The sequence below is a fragment of the Setaria italica genome, chromosome IX (assembly GCF_000263155.2).
Source record: "Setaria italica strain Yugu1 chromosome IX, Setaria_italica_v2.0, whole genome shotgun sequence".
NCBI classification, from domain to species: domain Eukaryota; kingdom Viridiplantae; phylum Streptophyta; class Magnoliopsida; order Poales; family Poaceae; genus Setaria; species Setaria italica.
The window spans coordinates 13,100,876-13,121,060 of NC_028458.1; the positions used below are offsets into that span (position 1 = coordinate 13,100,876).

Below are 20,185 nucleotides of genomic sequence, written 5' to 3' on the forward strand. Positions count from 1 at the left end.
CAGTGCAATCTTTGGCGATTTCGTCCTCGAATAAAGTAAGAAATGCAATCCGACCAGCAGGATTCGAAGAACTAAACAAATATCTCATGATCGGAGAGGGTACTTATGATTTTGGCAATCCCTTGCACACCGTCTCGTTAAGAACGTGATGCACCTTGCAGTTGAGCCTGAGAATCAACTTGCACATATTTTTATATATATAAGATAATATGTAGCAGTCGATCATATTGCATCTTGCGGTAGTCTGTGCAGCGTGCACTAAGGGTCTGTTTGGTAGAGCTCGATCTAATTCTGATTCTCTACGTGAGCTGATTCTCTGAGAGAAGCGATTCCGTAGCTGAAAATGATTCTCTTTGATTCTTTAACATAAACTCTTAAAATCAGGATGGAGAATCACTTCACGGAATCAGAAGAAGCTACTTTTTTTAGCTCCCAGTCTCTTAGTTCATTTCAGAGAATTTACTTCACAGAATCAGCAGAGAATCACTTCTCTCTGAAAAAACTGTTGATAGAGCTCCTACTGGAATTAGCAGAAAATCAGCTCTGGGAGCTCTGCCAAACGCACCCTAACATTTAAAACCACTCTCTATTGAAAGCTAAGCAATTCGTCCAGGAAGTTAAGGGTCAAAGACTATTGGTCATAGTTTTATTTGGGCATACCAATGCAAACCATATACAGGAACATGATGCAAAACTAGCTAGTTCCAGGCTCTCTGGGAAGAAGATACCACATTCTTGCAGTAGGATCCCGGGCCTCTAGGCTCCAGGCGATAGAAAACTGTGAGAAGTGATCAATCTCGAGATGGAGTCTCCTGGAAGAGATACGAGTCCACCCTCCCAGCATCCTAATTCAGCTTTGGCTGCTAATCAACACGGCCCCAAGGAGATGGAGATGGAAATGGCAGCAGCGGAATACAGGAATGGAGCTCCAGATGCCGAAGAAATGTGCGAGGACATGTTGCTCGATAGCAGCAAGCTGGGCGCTATCAGGAGGCGAGAGTTCTTCAACAATCTTCTCAAGAGCGTCGAGGATGACAACCTCCATTTCCTGCAGCGGCAAAAGGAAAGAATTGAGAGGCAAGTTCTCTTTGCAGTTCCCAGTTAGTACAAGCATAGATTTAGTTATATTAGTGAGTATTGTGCCCTAAGTGATGGTTTCTGCATTGTAATTCATATTGACAGAGTTGGTGTGAAGTTGCCAGCAATAGAGGTGACCTATGAAAATCTGTGTGTGGAAGCAGAAAGCAGATACTCCGGTGGGGGTCACCTGCCAACCCTGTGGAACAGCATGAAGGGCTTTTTTTCGGTAAGGCAATTCTGACTTTGATATGAGCGCAGGGAATTTCATGATGGGTAGAAGGGTAGCAACTGCAGGCTTCAAGCAATAACCATTTTGTCTCAATATCAACCAAAACTCAGCAACCACTTTCTATTTTAAAAATAGTATTATTACCTCTTGCAAAACACTTGGACCAAATAATTTAATGTTTGCAAAAACGATGTTCAAATTAAACATTGTCCAAGAAAATTCTATGTATTAGTAAGCACTGGGTCTATATGACTGACTATTTATCAAGAATCATCCAATTGACTTAACTTGTTCTTCATCAGTGTCTAACCCTATGATTATGTATATGGATCGTCTAGTCTTAAGATTTGCCTAGTTGCAAATGAAAATATTGATAACTTTGTACAGAACAAGTGTTTGAAATTATTCCCGTTTACATGAACTAACTGCACCCCTATTTAGAAGGCAGTAATTATGCTTACTAGACTTGCTCATAATTAATAGGGCCTCACCATGTTTTGCGGGTTAAAGTCAGATAAAGTAAAGATAAATATTCTACAAGATGTGAGTGGAATCATAAAACCCAGCAGGTATGTCAACAACAAGACTTCTTCTTCTTCTTGCAAATTTTGTGATGTACAAATATTATCTTTAGCACCAGACTAGGCATTAGAAAGTATAATATTCAGAATGCGTATCATAGTAGATATGAAGCTTGCAGTGTCATCTTAACATTCATTATATACTTGCAGATTGACTCTTCTATTGGGACCTCCAGGATGTGGAAAAAGCACACTGTTGCAAGCTCTTGCTGGTCGACTTGATAAATCTCTTAAGGTACTCTTTACCCAAAAAAATCCCTTAAGGTACAAATGATAAAGATTGATAAATTGAGTTAGCATCGAAAATCCTAACAATAGAATGATTAAATCGAAAAAAACTGTTTGATTTGAGAGAACGCTCTGAAATGACTTCAAATGAACAAACATGTAACAGAAATTATGTTCAGCACTACAACTTACCCCTGCTGTACTTAGTCCAGAATCCAGAAACACGATGAGTATCCAGCAGACTAAGTGGTCATAAAAATGGCTGAGCTGGTTAGTGCCATAACCATCATTGTCGATCTCATCTCATTACCATTAAGCATGCTTTACCAAAAGCAAAAGTGCAAAACCCCAAACTTTGCAGGCCCTGTTTGTTTCAGCTTAGGATTGTGGATTATGGCTTTTACAATCACAAACAAACAAGTAGCCTCTCTCTCCAGGTTGTCAAAATCCACAGGCCAATTATTGCAATCCAACAATCAAACTCCCCTCATATTGTTACAATCTGAAGCTGCTTTTCACAATCTACAAGCTAAACCAAATGGGGCCCTTATGGTAATCAGTAGACCACCATTTCCCATAAAAAGTCAGTAATCACCAAACAAATAAGTTTTGTGGGCAATACTTATACCACCATTAGTTGGTATTTAGATTTTTAATTTAGTGCCCTGAAAAGACACTATTCTATTCAATTAATGTCACTGCTTCTCACCTTCTTTAACACACAATATAATCAATTTACTAATCTCCAAATTTCGCATGACAACTGCTGACCCATCTTGCTGAAGCCATCATTAAAAGGATCCACCCCCATACGGCCATAACAGACTACGGTATACTGCCTTAAGCACTTTTCAAATTGTAATGTGAAAATGTATCGATGTTAAAAGTTTAAATTAATTTGCAACTAAAAAATCCTTCTACTACAGCAGTACTCTAATCAGCTGAAGAGTACTGCTGTTCCTGATTATACGAGACATATTGCATAATTTTATAGTTCATCACGTGCTTAAAACAACCACAATCAGAATTCCTTTGGCAGACATAGATAATGGATTTCTTAGCAGTTTTTTTATTGTAATGATGGGTTGTGTACATCTTTAGTTCATTATGAAGCTAATAAAACAAATATCAAGTATATGATGAAAGAATTTGCATAGCATGTCATAGACATAAAACCAATATGCCGTCACTAGAACTCTTTTATTTGACAAGATGTTGCTCTTCATTGATAAATTATTTCACGAAATCTTGCTTCAATATTTACAAAACAAAGGTCAAGACTAGAAGTTTCATGCAAAGTGAATCTGAGTAGTAAGATGGAAACTGTCTCCAGGTTACAGGTGATATTTCTTACAATGGTTACCGACTTGATGAATTTGTACCTGAGAAAACAGCTGTTTATATTAGCCAATATGATTTGCACATACCTGATATAACAGTAAGGGAAACTTTAGACTTCTCTGCCCAGTGCCAAGGTGTTGGAAGTAGAGCTGGTAACTCCCTCTTCAGAAATGGCCGTACTTAGTAAAAATGTAATTTCCAAACTAATAGCAATATTTGTTTCTGTTTGTCCAAAGAAATACTCAAGGAAGTGAACAAAAGGGAGAGGATGGCTGAGATAACACCTGATCGTGACATCAATCTATTCATGAAGGTAATACATCAATCTCCTAGAAACTGACCAACAACATTATCTTTTTCTTTTTCTTTTTATACCGAGAACATGTGGCCGTATCTTGAAAGGAACAGAACAGTGCCAATGTGGGTGAAGAGCAGAAATCAGTGTTCTTGTATATTTGGTTATGATTAAAGCAATCCCTGTTTTATTCTTCAGTTTTGAAAGTTATGTCACACAAAATTAAAAAAGTAATTTGCATCATGTAGGCAACCGCAGTTGCAGCTTCAGAGAAAAGCCTACAGACAGACTACATTTTGAAGGTACATATTGAGGAAACTTACTAGTTTACTATACTGAAAACAATGCTCAAGGGAAACAATTACATGCTTAAGCCTTAAAGCAAAGCTCATAATATTGATTGTTTTTGATAGATCATGGGGCTAGACATATGTGCTGACACCATGGTTGGGGATGCAATGAGAAGAGGAATATCAGGGGGTCAGAAGAAAAGACTAACAACAGGTGGTTAAAGAAAATATGGTTGGCCAATATATTCTAGTAATGGTCATTTATTATTTCCTATTCTATAAAATTAACATGCAAAGCTTTTGCATGTTTGCAAAAAAAAAATCAATTAATATTCTTTCACCTGCCTGCACCAGCGGAGATGATCGTTGGACCAGCAAAAGCTTTTTTCATGGATGAAATATCCAATGGTTTGGATAGCTCTACTACTTTCCGAATAATCAAGTGCTTTCAGCAATTGGCAAACGTCAACGAATGCACCATGCTTATTTCACTTCTTCAACCAACACCTGAGGTATTTGATCTATTTGATGACCTAATCCTAATGGCAGAAGGAAAGATTATCTATCATGGCCCTCGAAACGAAGCTCACAATTTTTTTGAGGACTGTGGCTTCAGATGCCCGAAGAGAAAAGGGATGGCAGACTTTCTCCAAGAGGTAATGAATTATAAATCACAAAAACAGCTGAAAAGGCAAAACAACATACTTCCAAAGCTCATGATCTATTTTTCCTAATTTTTGAATCATTAGGTATTATCCAGAAAGGATCAACGACGGTACTGGTCTGGTACGGATGAATCTTACAGATACATTTCTTCTCATCAATTATCAAGCATGTATAGAAAATATCAGAAACAGAGAATATTAGAAGAGCCCTCTGTACCTCAGAAAAGTAAGTTTGGCAAAGAATCTTTATCATTCAATAAGTATTCACTACCAAAACTGGAACTGTTCAAAGCGTGTGGAGCAAGGGAAGCACTCTTGATCAAAAGGAGTATGTTTGTTTATGCCTTCAAAACTATGCAGGTTATAATAGTCAGAAAAATTCATTGTACAAAATACAATAGCCATAATCTATTTTTTAAAGCACATGAATCAAAACTAATTTTACTCTGCAGCTCTCCACTATTGCAGCCATGACAATGTCTGTATTCTTCCGAAGTCATATGACAACAGATTTAACTCATGCTCATTACTACATGGGAGCATTATATTATTCCATCTTCATCATTATGCTAAATGGCATTCCAGAGATGACCATGCAAATTGCAAGGCTGCCAAGTTTCTACAAGCAAAAAAGCTATCATTTTTATCCTTCATGGGCATATGTCATACCTGCATCAATCATGAAGGTCCCTATCTCCTTATTAAACTCACTTGTATGGATATGCATCACTTATTATGGTATTGGTTACACACCTACAGCTTCCAGGTAAATCGTTTATGAAAAAAAAATCCTCAAATTTGCATTCATGAGTACCACTTCTGAATCTCTGACTAACTACAGAAGTCTTTCTTTCAAGCCACTGCTAGGTTCTTCTGCCAATTTCTGATATTTTCTCTTCTCCATCAATCAGTAACGTCACTGTACCGATTTATTGCTTCTTATGCTCAAACACATATTTTGTGTTTCTTCTACTCATTTGTTTCCCTATCAGTCTTCCTAGTGTTTGGAGGCTTCATTCTTCCCAAACGTAAGACAACTATCATCATAGAAGGCACATTTACAGACCATCTATAATTCTATATCATTTAACACTTGTTATATGCTATCGTTATGTTCCAGCCTCTATGCCAGGATGGTTAAGCTGGGGATTTTGGATATCTCCATTGACCTATGCAGAAGTTGGCACAGCCATAAATGAATTCCTTGCACCAAGATGGCAAAAGGTGAAATGTCTTCTCGGATAGAAAAAATGGGACAGATCAGATGGTATCAAGTATTCAACATCCTCACGATTGTTTGTTTTTTGTTTTCAGGAAACTATACAAAATAAAACAATAGGGAACCAAATCTTGATTAATCATGGCCTCTACTACAGTTGGTATTTTTATTGGATATCTGTTGGAGCCCTTCTTGGATTCATCATTTTGTTTTACATAGCTTTTGGACTAGCACTAGCTTATAGAAGGCGTAAGTTCACTACTGAAAGTGCACACTGCACAGGATACCACCATAAATTTTTATTTGTTTTAAAAATAAATCATGCTTCTACCTGTTTCAGCTGTAGAAACATATCATGGAAGCATGCCTAGGAAGTTCTTTCCTAAAGAACAGGAAGAAGAGATCGATATCCAGAAAGAATCTGATGGTCATGCAAACATGACCCAAGAAGGTATCCCATCAACCGCCCTCTGGCTTGCCCTCCCTCCCCATTAGCATAGAAGGGGAGAGCCTACTGAAATGACTACGTTGATATTACGAGAGTACCATAGCAAAATAAAATCTGCATAAACTTCTCAGCAAAAATGAAGCTAGTAGAGTTTTGTCTCAAAATCAGACTCCATTATAATATGTAATCTCCTACATATTCATCTTCTTGCAGCAAAGATGGCTATGCCTACTATGCAACTTGCACTTACGTTCCACAATCTAAACTACTATGTTGACACACCACCGGTAAATTTGAAAAGCCTCATCTTCAAATGTTCCTATTGCTTCTGTAGTGCTTGCATGATTTTTATACGAAGTAGGTATATAACAACTGTGCCCATGTTGCAGGAAATGCTAAAACAAGGCTACTCAGCTAGAAGAATTCAACTATTAAACAATGTCACTGGTGCATTCCGTCCTGGTGTTCTTTCTGCATTAATGGGTGTAAGTGGAGCTGGGAAGACAACTCTACTAGATGTATTAGCAGGAAGGAAAACCGGAGGATATATTGAAGGAGACATAAGAATAGGTGGACATACCAAGGTGCAAGAAACATTTGTCAGAATCTTAGGTTATTGTGAGCAAGTTGACATACATTCTCCAGAGCTTACAGTTGAAGAGTCTGTAGCTTATTCAGCTTGGCTTCGCCTGCCTTCACAGGTTGATGAAAAAACAAGATCTGTACGTCCCCTCGAACATCACAAGACCTATTAAAATAATAGAGGCGAATGGAAAATAATAGAAGGTTTCATGAGTAATTGACATTCTTTTCATTTTGCATTAACATGCAGGAATTTGTGGATGAAGTCCTCAAAATTGTTGAGTTAGATGACATAAAAGATGCTTTAGTCGGGAGGCCAGGAATAAATGGATTATCCTTGGAGCAGAGGAAAAGGTTAACAGTTGCAGTCGAACTTGTTTCAAACCCATCAGTCATACTAATGGATGAGCCAACTACAGGATTAGATGCTAGATCAGCTGCAATTGTTATACGTGCAGTGAAAAATATTTCCGAAACAGGAAGGACAGCTGTATGTACAATCCATCAGCCTAGCACTGAAATTTTTGAGGCATTTGACGAGGTATTTTAGTTTTTGCAATATAGTATGAATTTTCAAATGATCTACATCCATCCAGTGTAAAGCGAGTATCAGGAATTTCCTATGTCTAGTAGTTTTTCAAAGAAGCACTTCCCATTTCATATTGCATCTATCATCTCCATCTAGTTGATCCAATGTTTCAGAAAATGGTAAGCGCTGTGCAAACCCTATTGGTCAGTGCTTAAGCGGTATGCAGATACTTAAGCAGTTTACATAGTTTCATTATAATGTTGAAGAGTAAATCATACTTTTCTGAGTTCATTGAATTTGTACAAACAAATTCTTAAAAACTGTACATCATCCTCCAGACCTCCACTTACCATTTGCATCACTCCATATGTCAAATCTCAAATGAACTTGGTGTAATAAACTACACTGATTATCATGCAATACTTCTTTTCATAAGCTCAACCTGTCATGGTGAAAGGCACTGCATACAGTATGTGGTGAATGTGCCACATGTGCTGGAAAATGACATCTTTTGGCTGCATCAGAAATTGTATAGCATACAAGTAAGCCCTGGAATAATTAATTGACTGTATAAGCTAATAGGAAGATGCTTATCTGCCTAAGCAGCTCGCAAAAGCACTGAAAATACTTAAGTCAGCACTCAAACCAAAATGGTCATCATACCACTTTTTGAACAGTCATAAAAAAATTTAGTGGCTACAGTTTCATGTTTTGTGTATTTCTCCCCACGTAAAGAAAATTCTCCACCATTATTAGAAGATTCTTTTTATGTGACTGCTAGAAGAAATTTTCTTTAATTGAATTAAGTAAATCTTTTTGTGCAGCTTATATTAATGAAAAACGGAGGAAATGTAATCTACAGTGGGCCAATAGGAGAGCAATCTTGCAAAGTGATTGAGTACTTTGAGGTAGTATTGCTCAAAATGATTCCTGACTGTGTATCTATTCTTTATTGTTCTTTATTTTTATCTTTTTTAATTCAACTAAAATTAAAATTTGCATGATTCTTCGATTCTTGATTATATGAAATAGCATAGAAAAATGCTTCTCTAAGTGGTTTTAGAGATGTCTTTGTTCCATCTAGGGACAGAGCAGCTAGTAGCCACACAACAACACCAGTTTCCAGTTGCTTTTCATTTCACACAGTTGGTAATCTTATATAATTTGGTGTATTTGATTGAAGCCGTTTGTATTCATTATCTAAGTTGGCTCACAGCTCACAAGAAAAACAGAGGTATAGAAGTTTTGTGCTTCCAGCCTTGCATTTTGCATGTAGAAATTGATGGCTAGATTTAGTGACAAGAAATTAACAGCATGATAGTTTTTGTGGCAAATGTACATCCGTGGACTGTGGTTCTGTGCTAGTGTTTTGAGACAAGCCATGAGACATGACTATGTCATATCCGAGTGTGTCCTTGTGTGCATCACATTATTATGAGGAATTTGGTAATATACTATTATGAAAATAACACCTAAATTAGTGAAGAGGTCTTAAACTGGATGGTGGGGATGTGAAAACTGTACATCCACACATACCACCGAGCAAGGTTCAGTCACTGGTACCAGAAGGAATTAATAGAGTGATCTGCTTCCTTGTATCAATAGAAAATTTCCGGTGTCCCAAAAATAGAGAAAAATTGCAACCCTGCTACTTGGATGATGGACATAACATCGGCATCCATGGAGTTTCAACTCAATATAAACTTTGCAAGTGCCTACCAAGAATCCCCATTGCACAGGTACATCGTATTGCCACTTTATTTCGCATTTGATGATCAACTGGGAATAAATATATGCCTAAACTAAGCTAGATACTGAAAAAAAAATGTCAACAAAATACCTCCATTGAACTTACAAAGATAATATTTTTTTCCCTCCAGGGACATGCAAGAGATTGTTGAGCAACTAAGTAATCCATTACCAAATTCAGAAAACCTATGTTTCTCCTATCGTTTCCCACAGAGTCGATGGGGGCAATTTAAAGCTTGCTTATGGAAACAGAATATAACTTACTGGAGAAGTCCTCAATATAATCTGAATCGCATTGTGATGACAGTAATGATAGCCTTGATCTTCGGAGTATTGTACTGGAGGCATGCAAAGATATTGTAAGTCCACACCCCACTTCTTTTTCTTTTTTTTCAGGACATGGGATACCACTACAGTCCTTTGCTGTTGAGCAGTTTGAATATGAGTTAGATCATAAACTATTACAAAGGTAAGTCACATATTCAATAGGCTAACTGTTAACGTTTTCTTGTTCCTTTAAAGAAACAATGAGCAGGATCTATTTAATGTTCTTGGTGCAATGTATATGGGGGTTATACTACTCGGTGTTTACAATAATCAGTCAATTATATCATTCAGTACAACAGAGCGCATTGTAATGTATCGTGAGAAATTTGCAGGAATGTACTCTTCCTGGGCATATTCATTTGCACAGGTCAGATGCTGACCACAAGTTTGTAAGCATATAAAAAATCTATAATAGAATAACTAATTAAATTTCTTCACCCTCTACAGGCTGCAATAGAGATCCCATATGTCTTTATCCAAGTGTTACTCTATACGTGCATCATTTACCCGACAATTGGCTATTATTGGACAGCATACAAACTCTTATGGTTCTTCTACACCACATTTTGCTCAGTTCTTTCTTATGTTTACGTTGGATTGCTGCTTGTTTCAATAACTCCAAATGTTCAAGTAGCCACCATATTGGGATCATTTTTCAACACAATGCAGACACTATTCTCGGGATTTATTTTACCTGCACCTGTAAGTCTGGATCTCTCAGTGTTACACACATGATAAAACAGCTTACATTTTTTAATTAGTCATTTAGGGAAATATGCTCATAGAAGTGCAAGTATGACAACAATGTTCTCACAGAAAGTTAGAATGGAAATGATACAAAGATATATCAACAGAATTTGCATTTATTGTGATGCCGACGATCCTAGGAGAAATTGTCTAGACATGTGAAAACTATTTCTTGAATGACGGAGGGAGTATCTTACAAACGTCATATATTTATGGACGGAGGGAGTATATCTGAGTGATAATATTTTGCAACACCCAAACATAAAACAATTGAAATATTATTCCCTGTAAACTCATTTGTCTCGTTCATTTCATTTCATGTGAAGATTAAAACTAAACCCAAATATTACACAGTCAAAATAACTCTTGAATTTATAAATGAAAAAAATTGCTCAACCAGGTGTTCATCTATGTTCTGTATGGAGAAAAGCATTAACATTCAGTCAAATATTTCTTTTCAGCAATTCCCAAAGTGGTGGCTCTGGCTCTATTACCTTTCCCCTACATCTTGGATACTCAATTCCCTGTTGACCTCCCAGTACGGAAACATAGACAAAGAAGTCAAAGCATTTGGAGAAACCAAAACTGTTGCTGTTTTCTTGAATGACTATTTTGGTTTTCATCAAGACAGGTTGAGCATAGTAGCTGTTGTTATCACTGCTTTCCCTATTGTATTGATTACCCTTTACTCTCTGTCAGTTGAAAAATTGAACTTCCAAAAGAGGTAAACATGTTTACATGTTCCGTCATTATTAAAATTGTATGCATATGAAAAATATTCAAGCTTTCTCCCTGTTAAAGAATTGAACTTGTGTAATAGTCATTCCACTGATAAAATAACAATTTACATTTATTTGTTACTTTCATAATATTTAGGAATTGTTACTCTAGGTCCATCCGTACTATTTAATGCTTGAAACAGACCGATTCAGATACCAACAGTGCAGAATGGGCTTAGTGCCCTCTATCGTCTGCCTTGCTCCTGGTGAAAGTTTCAGACGTTCTTCTGCACACCATGTTGCCACCTCACATAGGCTCGAGCCCATTCACACAGGATGATGCGGTGGGGCACTGGGGCTTGGCCCAATAGCAGAGAAAAAACGTGAGCAACGAAGGAGCAGGTAATGGCAGGAGGAGGTGGCAAGGTTTGCCTAACAGCAGAGTGGGGTTGGCCAATGATAACTTATGGTGCGCAGGGCCAGGGATGACCAAGCCACAACCACGCGGTAAGAGTAAATCACAGGAAGGAAATAGGGATTTAACAATGACCTTATTCAAGTCCAATCCAAACCTTGATTTTCAATCCTGTGGTACAGTGCTAGAAGGAGCAAAAACTGTAAACTAAATAATGGTAAAGTACTAACCTGAGAAGCAGCTATGGTTTGTTTGCAAACTGAGACAGAAATAGTGCTATTGAAGCAATTTGGCCTTATTTAAAGAAATAAATCATGTAACAGGGTATATACATAAAATATATATTAAACTTCAATTATTTTTTTGGCTGGGCTGAGCTAGATAGCTTCAAGCATAAAAGAATGAAAGCCAAGCTAGTATACGACTAACAAATCTACATGAGTGGAAGTGTGATCTTTACGAGGGAGGAAATTAGTAAATCTAAACTTTGCCAGTGTTGAGTATCTAAATGACTAAACCAAACATTTTAGAAGCCTATGTTTGCATATAATGATGCCACATTGGCATATGAGAAGACGATCCTATGTGGAACAGTGTTGTTTCCCCATGGTGCTTGTCAATGATTATCCACTAGTGGCTTCAATAAGGGTCTGAGCTGGTTGTCAAAGACAAAGAATCCATGCAATCGACTGTGTACAAGAAAAAAATATTTCTGCATTATGCGAAGTATTAGGCCATGTGCCCATGTTATTATATTAAAATGTTGCATTCACACTTCAAAATATTTTTTAACATGTTACAGGTGCAAATGATAAAAAGCTGAAGTAAATTTGAAATGCCATATCAATATTAATTGGGTAAATGCAGTATATGTGCTTGCCTAGAATAATCATCACTTTAGAGCCAAAGAAGATCCAAGATCATGCATTTCTATGATGACAAGGCAAATCGGCACTCATAGTAAAAAGAAAGAAAAAAAAGCATTTCCACTTGCGAACAGCAAATCATCTCTATTAGTTTTCGCAGCTTCCTGACAAGATCATGCATGATGTTAGAACGGTGTTGGTGGAGCCAGATGTCCTTTTCTCTGTAAATGATCTTTGGACATTACAGAGACTAGAAAATATTCCTACAAAGTCTAACCGGAAATTCTGCATCATTTTGTAGGCCCGTGCTCCAAGGATAACTGAATTCATGCATCACATGGTAAACTAAAATCACCACATTCCTTGTTCCGAGTAGTACAAAATAGTATTGTCAAAATAGTTCACCAGCCATCTTGGGCTGCGATAATGCAGCAATCGTATCCACTGTGCTCCAAGTTTCCTCCACAACTATGTGGCTCCTCTAAATCAAAAAGCAAAACACTGCATTGATTGTATAGATGCTGCTATTCCCTTGACTATGTACTGCAAAAATAGGAAATATTACGTAGATGAAAAGAGGAAAAACCAAATCCTAGATGTATAAGCAGAGCGATTATTTCTTCAGATATTGTCACGCCCCGTGGCCGTCGGCGGTGAGGACCAAGGTGTGAGGAGATCCAGGAGCTCACCTGACCGCTTCTTCCCGAGGAAGATGACTACTTGGGGGATTTTTCTCCGATATGATTTCTATTTGTTGGCAATATAGACCAGGGCCCAGGCGTTACACTTCCGCCCTGCCGAAATGTTGCTTGTCCCCAAGCAACATCATGCTTCGCATGACATACACCTCTGTGCCTGTTCTCTATTTGCCATTTGATCTGAAAAAGTTGTGCAAGTAGGCAGTCATGAGGAGCTTCACTCAATTTGGAGTTCTCAATACCTGGATTCCAAATCCTTCTAGTTAGCTCAAATCTCCCTGGACTAAAATCATTTCTTCTCCATGATGGTGCTATATCAAACACATATCTATTGCATTTCATTTTTAGTTTTCCAGGGCTGAACGCATTGCACCTGAATGGTGGCCATTCCTTGAGCCAGTAACGGGCACTTCTTGTACTAGGCTTCCCAGGACTTAAAAGTTCATGGCAAACGACCAGCAAGACCTCACCTTCATCATGGTTGTCGATGACCTGAGAAATGGTGTCAATGCTAGCGAAACAAGGAAGAACATTGTGCATCTCACACCCCATGACTAGCTGCAGTAAAATGCCATGTGTCTCAATGTCCGATGGAATGTCATCCCACATAATCTTACTGGGCATTTCACAAAACAACTCACATGCATCATACTTTCTTCCCATCCAATCTCTGAACATGGTTGGCCTAGCCTGAGCTCCTGCATTGTCCTCGTCAAGAACCATTCCAGCAAATATTGAATCCACCCTATTTATGCCAGCATCCAAAATGAAAGAAGAGCAGTTCTCCTGATTGAGCATGTCGCCGATGACTAACTCACTAATTGCTTTGATATCCTCATCACATACAACGTTCTCGTGACACGTTCCATCAAGCACCATAGAATCAATGTTAAGCTCCACCAAGGAAGCACCACTGATGTGACTGAACTCTGTAGTTGGCTTCATTTCCTTGCGAGTCAAGTCCTCTCCACCTTGATGCATTTCCTCAAACATGATTGGTGCCTCCAATGCTGCTCGCACTGCATCTCCTCCTCAGTCCCTGAGCTAATTGTTGTAACAATCCTTCATGCACAATAGGGTCAGTTGACATCACATCCCAGCTGACATCCACAAAGGGCACTTCATTGAACACACTGTAGGCCGCATCCTCTGAACAAAATGGTGACATGAAAACCACCTCCTCAGGATTTGGTACAGCACGTTCCACATACACAGCTTGATCAAAAGTGTTCAGCTCAGGTACAAATTCATCATCCCAAATCACATCTGCAAGAGGCCTCTCGCCAAACAGCTCATGTGCAAAAGCAGCCGACACCATGGGAGCATCGAACGCTGCCTGCTCTGCATCGTTGTCCCTATGAAGCATATCATCGAACAGCTCGCGGGCAGTCACCTCAGGAACCAATGAAGCCATAGAGAGGTGAGCACGACGAACCTGATTTGCTGCCGTGGACGCCAGACTAATCTTCGCTGCCCCATTTTGCTGCGTGGAGTCAACCAATCCTAGGCTAGTTTGCGGCCAACCTAAGCCATCGAGCAGCAGCGACGCAGTGTGCGCCACCGGCATGCCACTCGCCTCGCGATAGAACTCAACCCAACCCAGGCCGAGGAAAGGAGTCTCAGATACAATCTGTCACGCCCCGTGGCTATCGGCGGTGAGGACCGAGGTGTGAGGAGATCCAGGAGCTCACCTGGCCGCTTCTTCCCGAGGAAGATGACTACTTGGGGGATCTTTCTCCGATATGATTTCTATTCGTTTCTGCTGTTGCTGGCCGATCTTTCTATAGGAGATGCTGCCTTGGCTTCGGCCTTGGGCTGGGTCTCAGTATGGCACAATGGCCCACACGGCAACCATGGCAATATGGGCCAGGGCCCAGGCGTTACACATATATATGCGGATATGCCATGCCCCTGCTAATGAAATTTTACAGCTCGCTTGCGAGTACGAGATACGGCATGGTCTGAGCACACTGACCAATGGATTGGAACCGTACGAATCCTTAACCAAAATAGCATCGGAGCACAGCAAAGAAGCCCGATTTGGGATAGATGTATGCCTTCCTCATGTAGGAATCAACAGTGGAACAAGAGAGATCGAGCAAAGGATGTGGGGAATTTACCTCGCCAGTTCCCTAGCATTGGTGGCGTTGCCGTGATCCTCCACCCTCTGCCAACCCTTCTCTCATTTCCCTCATTTCCGCAGGGAAATGCGCCGCCACCAAACCGGATGATCAACAATTGGAGCCGACGCTCGGAACCACAAAGTCTTTTTTCCCCTGGGCGAAGTTCTCGCGCTCAGGGATGGAGTTTGGCCGATCCTGTGGTCGTGCCCGGGGCCGGGATGCGCACCTGTTGGGCTGCAGCCCACCTGCAACAAAACAAAAAAATACAGAGATTTATTGCATTTTTATATTCGAGTATAATGCACCGCGTCTTGTTCTTGTGGGCTGTGGGCTTTACCTCTTCGATTAACTCAAAGTTCGTTCTTCGGCTTGTAGATGATCGAGCGACGGCTCAAGCTGGGAATTTCACGAAGAGTTTTTACGGGTATAAAATTTCATGCTACATCAGCAATTTTGTTGACTTGACAAAATCTTTATGAGAAGAGAGAAGGGGGAGTTTCATCATATGTGAGAGGAGTTTCATCTCCATAACACTCAACACACACGGTTACCTAGTTCCTAGACTTGGTAACAGTGCAATGAAACTGTGCACTGAGATTAATCTTATTGTACATGCATCTGTCCACACATCGATAATCAGCGACATCGCATTAATTAATTTAATTTTAGAACTTATATTTAAGAGAAATTGTAGAATGGTCGGAAAAATAAGAAAATAGATTAAGAAGGAGAAAAAACGTCTTGCCCATTGATCATGCCACTCCATAAGAAATAAGTACAAAACATAAGGATCTTAGATTTAAGGATAGATAAGTTGAAAAATAGAAAAGAACTTCATGACCATGATGCAAGACTTAGGGCTAGCTTCTGATGGGCGCCAATTTGAAATCGTCAGGTTTTGATTGGTGCACCAAAAGATAAGATGTAGGATGTTGGGTTTAGTGGTTACTTAATTAGAAATACTTATGTTTGTGAACGAAGGGAGTACATTTTAAAATCACATAAAAATCATATGAATAAACATTCAGATGAGGTATTGTGAATTGTGATAGGCTTTATGAGCTAATGTAATGAGATACAATAAAGGAGAAAAAAGAAATAACTGATTTGATCCTGCATTGATGACCAAAAGGGTGTTGAGTGGTTTTTCATTTCCCTTGAAATTTATATAGATAGATTCAAATGAAAACAACAGCAATCCCCACGGAGCGGTGTAAATCCGTTCCTACATCCCAAAGTGGTAGCAAAGGATCAAACTCATCAAAGCATATATGAATGCTTCCGTCAAAAACTCCTACGGTTCAAATACCAGTTTGAAAATTATTCACGTCTTGTGTTCAAAACGAACCTATCATAAGATTGTTGTAGTCTTGATAATCTTTGGCTTCGAGTTGATGGACAATACTTTGACCGGGAGACATGCCGACTGACACGGGGCCCATGATTAAGTCCAACCAAAGTAGACCATTTCCGGTGATCCTTTCAAGCGTGTATGTATCCCCTTGGACCGTCCCCTGAGTTCTTCCAAGACCTCCCATTGGCGTACGACGACCAAGCTGCTTCCATTATCCTCCGGACCCTCTTTGTTAAAAAGCGAACCCCCACCTCCACGAAGCACCTGCACTTGTGCCTCTCCTCCTCACTCATCAGAAAGCCAAGAATCGGCAACGGCAAGTGCCCAAGTGATCATCGATCATATTGCGGCCTTCTACTTGCTCCGATCCCCAAGTCCGCCGCGGCGCCGTCGCGGCAAGCCCTCCGCCTTGTTGGCCGGCGGCAACGACGGGATGGTCCCGAGAGGCTACGTCCCCATGGTGCTCGTCGGCGACGACGAGGGAGGTAGCGAGGAGCGGCGGATCATGGTGCGCGTTGAGATGCTCAAGGAGCCATGCATGGCGGCCGTTCTGGAGATGGCCGCGCAGCAGTTCGGGTACGGCCAGCGAGGCGTGCTCCGGATCCCCTGCGGCGCCGACCGGTTCCAGCAAATGGTCGGGCGGCGTGCGCCGCTACATAGATGAATTGCACGCATTTGTGCTGCTGAATTTGTTCATTCTTTGGTTTGAATTTCTTCCCGTCCTCGGTGTACAGATGGGAAGAATTTGCATTATATGTAGGTCAAATTTCATCGATTCAATTCCATCTCTGAAGCTTGGGTGTAAATGTTGGCATGCACTACTCACAGATTCCAGATGGGATTTGCGAAACGAAATCGTGAGCCGGGATTATCCCCATCCCATTGATAGATTACAGCAGAGAGAATGAACTCAAGAAACATACAGCAAAAGGAGAAAGAATGCTACAAACGGGTTTTCAGTGTGAATGTGTTTCTATCATTTCCATAGCTCCTCCATTGGGATCCCACGTTCATCTGCGACGTCTTTGAACTGCCTCATCATCTGCGTCGCCTTGATGGTAGCTCTTGCGTTGTTCAGAGGGTTCTTGCTCCGCAGCTGCTTCCCAAGAGCATTTTCAACCCCAGCCATCTCCAGCACGACCCTCACAGCTCCACCAGCAATGACACCAGATCCAGGGCAAGCAGGCCTCAGCATAACTCTGGCTGCTCCAAAGTCCGCATCAGCTCTGTTCATGTTGCAGGAAGAGGCAAGAGATGACAAATGTTCAGAATTGCAGTTATATAAACCCAGCTATCATAGAAGGGTCCAAGCAACCTTAAAATGGATTACGAGTATCTCCTCTGGTTGACCAGATGTGTGTTTGGGTCCTGCTTCTTTCTAAACAAAAGTCACACACATTGAACAAAGGAAGTTATTTGCCATTATTTGATTTGCCAAATAGGTTTAGATTATTCACAAATATTTTTGCACAACCGCTTTGAGAAATAAGGCCAGGCAGCAACAACAGATTTATTCTAAATCAACATCAAAATGCCTTAATGCCAACAGAAAATGAAATGGAACTTCCATCACTTTCCAAAATGGGACACCTCAAACATATCTGGCACCATTGTAGCTTTACTGTTTTCAGCCATTGTTTACAAAAATTTCACATCTCATGAAACTTCTTCATAGAATCGAAAAAAATAACTCACCCAAATTAATATTACCAGCACAGAAGATCAAAATAGTTAACTAATTTGCTGAAAAAACAAAGACATAGGCACCTATCTTGGCAAGGAAGTTAAAGGTTAACAATATTTTACAAACAATCTGTAGATTAAATTTTTCATAAGTTTTAGCTACAGATAAACAACATCAAAATGGTTGCCTTTTAAAGGCTGGATTGAATTTTTTTTCGAGCCATATTTTCCATGAACACCTACAAAAGCTATCAATATAAAATTAACCAAGTAACCTTCATGACACCTCAAATATGACAGAGCATGCTAATCCAAAGTAAGTGATTAAAAAAGAGACTTTCTATATGGCTTATCCACGAAGAAGAACATTCAGACCACAGAAATGGAGACACAACTACAGTATGAGTTAACACGGAGTTTTTGGCAACTAATTAAATACAAATATGTGGAGGGAAATTTACAGGTGTATTTACCATCCAAATCGATGAAACAACAGATACATCACAATGACAACTCGTTGCATCTATTAAATAAAAAAATGAACTAGGATGATCTTCCTAAGTATTAGACTCCAAATAACCGCATTGGTTCACGAGTAGCATTACTTGAGTTAGGAGCAAGCTATTGCCTCCTGTTCTTCTGCAACTTAGAGCATGCTTCTATAGGCCTTAATCAGGGTAGAACAGTAGAATAATAAATTAAATGCGAGTGTAACCAGCTTCATTCTATAAATTGGTAGGCACAATTATCATCGAGTATACGATGTTCAATATAGTGCACTATGTTGAAACTATCAGCGTCCGGAACTAGGAGTTGGAGAACCACCTTGAGCAATTCAGGACACACTGAAGCTTAACTGCTTAAATAATGCTGGACGGCTAGCAATACCACTGACCTGTGAGGGAATGTTGAGTACTTGGTGAGCGGCACTGTGACGAGATTGCGGCGGCCGTTCATGGCAGCCTTGGTGATGGCCTCACTGACCTCCTTGGCCTTGCCCACGCCGACCCCGACGTGCCCCTTCATGTCGCCCACGACGACAATGGCGCGGTAGGAGAGCTGCCTGCCTCCCTTGACGACCTTGGTGACGCGGTTGACCTGCACTACGCGCTCGCTGAACTCGTCGTTGGGGCGCTGCTCCCGGTCCATGTCGACGGGGTCGACCACCTTGACCTCGAAGACGTTGTTCCCCAGCACGGTCTCGCCGCTGAATGCCGGCCCGTAGAGCGACTCGTACGCCGCGGCCACGTCCTCGGGGGACTCCGGCGGGAGCTCGTCGAACGCCGCGGGCTCCACGTAGCCCTCGGGGGGCGCCGCGAACTGGAACTCGGCGGAGGACACCGGCTCCGGCCGCGGCTTCTCGTCCTCCTCGTCCTCGTCTTCGTCCCCGGCCGCGGCGCCGGATTCCTCGGAATCCTTCAGCCTCGCCTTCTCCCCCGAGGCGGATTCGTCCCAGGAGGAGACCCTGGGACGGGAAGAAGGAGCAGTCGCATCATCAGATCATCACTGAGCGGTTGGGGGCGGAGGCGGAAGGCGAGGGGGAGGGATGGGAAGGGTGCCGTTGGGGTGGGAGTGGTGGGGGAGACGGTGGCCATGGCCATGGCGGTGGCGGTGCTGGCGGTGGCCGCCATTTTCGAGTTGGAGGGCGCCCCGGCGAGGGAGGGGAGGGGAGGGGAGGAGGCGCAGGCGCAGGCTGGTGAAGCGGATGGGAGCTGCCGTCGCCCAGCTTATCCCTTCGTTATCCGGTGTTCGGACAGGCAGCCTTGTTGGACCGGGTTGGGCCACCTGGGCCGGACTAATCAAGTTTACGGACCAGCCCGTGCGGACGTGCCCAAAGAGGTTGGGCCGTTGGAGAGTCGATTTTTTAAAAGATATATATTTATTTTTATTAAAAAGTAAAAAATCTCTATTTTAAAACTTTAGGCGCATGGTTCATCACTATAGGACTACAAATAAAATTCATCCACTTGTCAAACAAGTTTTTGATAATTAATTCTAGCGTACAACAAATTAGCAC

The 20,185-nt window shown here is 40.9% G+C and overlaps 2 protein-coding genes across 2 annotated transcripts; one reads left to right on the forward strand and one right to left on the reverse strand.

Annotated features, from left to right (window-relative positions):
• Positions 1-551: 551 nt before the first annotated feature.
• Positions 552-11,127, forward strand: LOC101781330 (ABC transporter G family member 50). Its single transcript, XM_004982513.3, has 24 exons — positions 552-1,077; positions 1,183-1,306; positions 1,793-1,878; positions 2,041-2,125; positions 3,452-3,611; positions 3,696-3,772; positions 4,003-4,056; positions 4,168-4,258; positions 4,399-4,700; positions 4,794-5,069; positions 5,162-5,475; positions 5,577-5,737; positions 5,830-5,933; positions 6,024-6,177; positions 6,269-6,379; positions 6,590-6,663; positions 6,766-7,098; positions 7,209-7,499; positions 8,312-8,395; positions 9,093-9,226; positions 9,368-9,595; positions 9,759-9,930; positions 10,011-10,265; positions 10,772-11,127. Exons 1-24 carry the CDS (start codon positions 803-805, stop codon positions 11,036-11,038), a joined length of 4,212 nt encoding a protein of 1,403 aa, XP_004982570.1. The 5' UTR covers positions 552-802; the 3' UTR covers positions 11,039-11,127.
• Positions 11,128-17,242: 6,115 nt separating this feature from the next.
• On the reverse strand, positions 17,243-19,858 carry LOC101781725 (30S ribosomal protein S5, chloroplastic). Its single transcript, XM_004982514.4, is given in 3 exon segments — positions 17,243-17,711; positions 19,064-19,634; positions 19,637-19,858. Coding segments are annotated over 3 exon segments (984 nt in total). The 5' UTR covers positions 19,800-19,858; the 3' UTR covers positions 17,243-17,461.
• Positions 19,859-20,185: the final 327 nt, after the last annotated feature.

Excerpts from the sequence above, each read along its gene's own strand:
- LOC101781330 (XM_004982513.3), top strand. The coding sequence starts at position 803 with ATGGAGTCTCCTGGAAGAGATACGAGTCCACCCTCCCAGCATCCTAAT. Across the intron at positions 1,078-1,182 it reads CAAAAGGAAAGAATTGAGAG|AGTTGGTGTGAAGTTGCCAG; the intron begins GCAAGTTCTCTT and ends TCATATTGACAG. Across the intron at positions 9,931-10,010 it reads GGGCATATTCATTTGCACAG|GCTGCAATAGAGATCCCATA; the intron begins GTCAGATGCTGA and ends CACCCTCTACAG.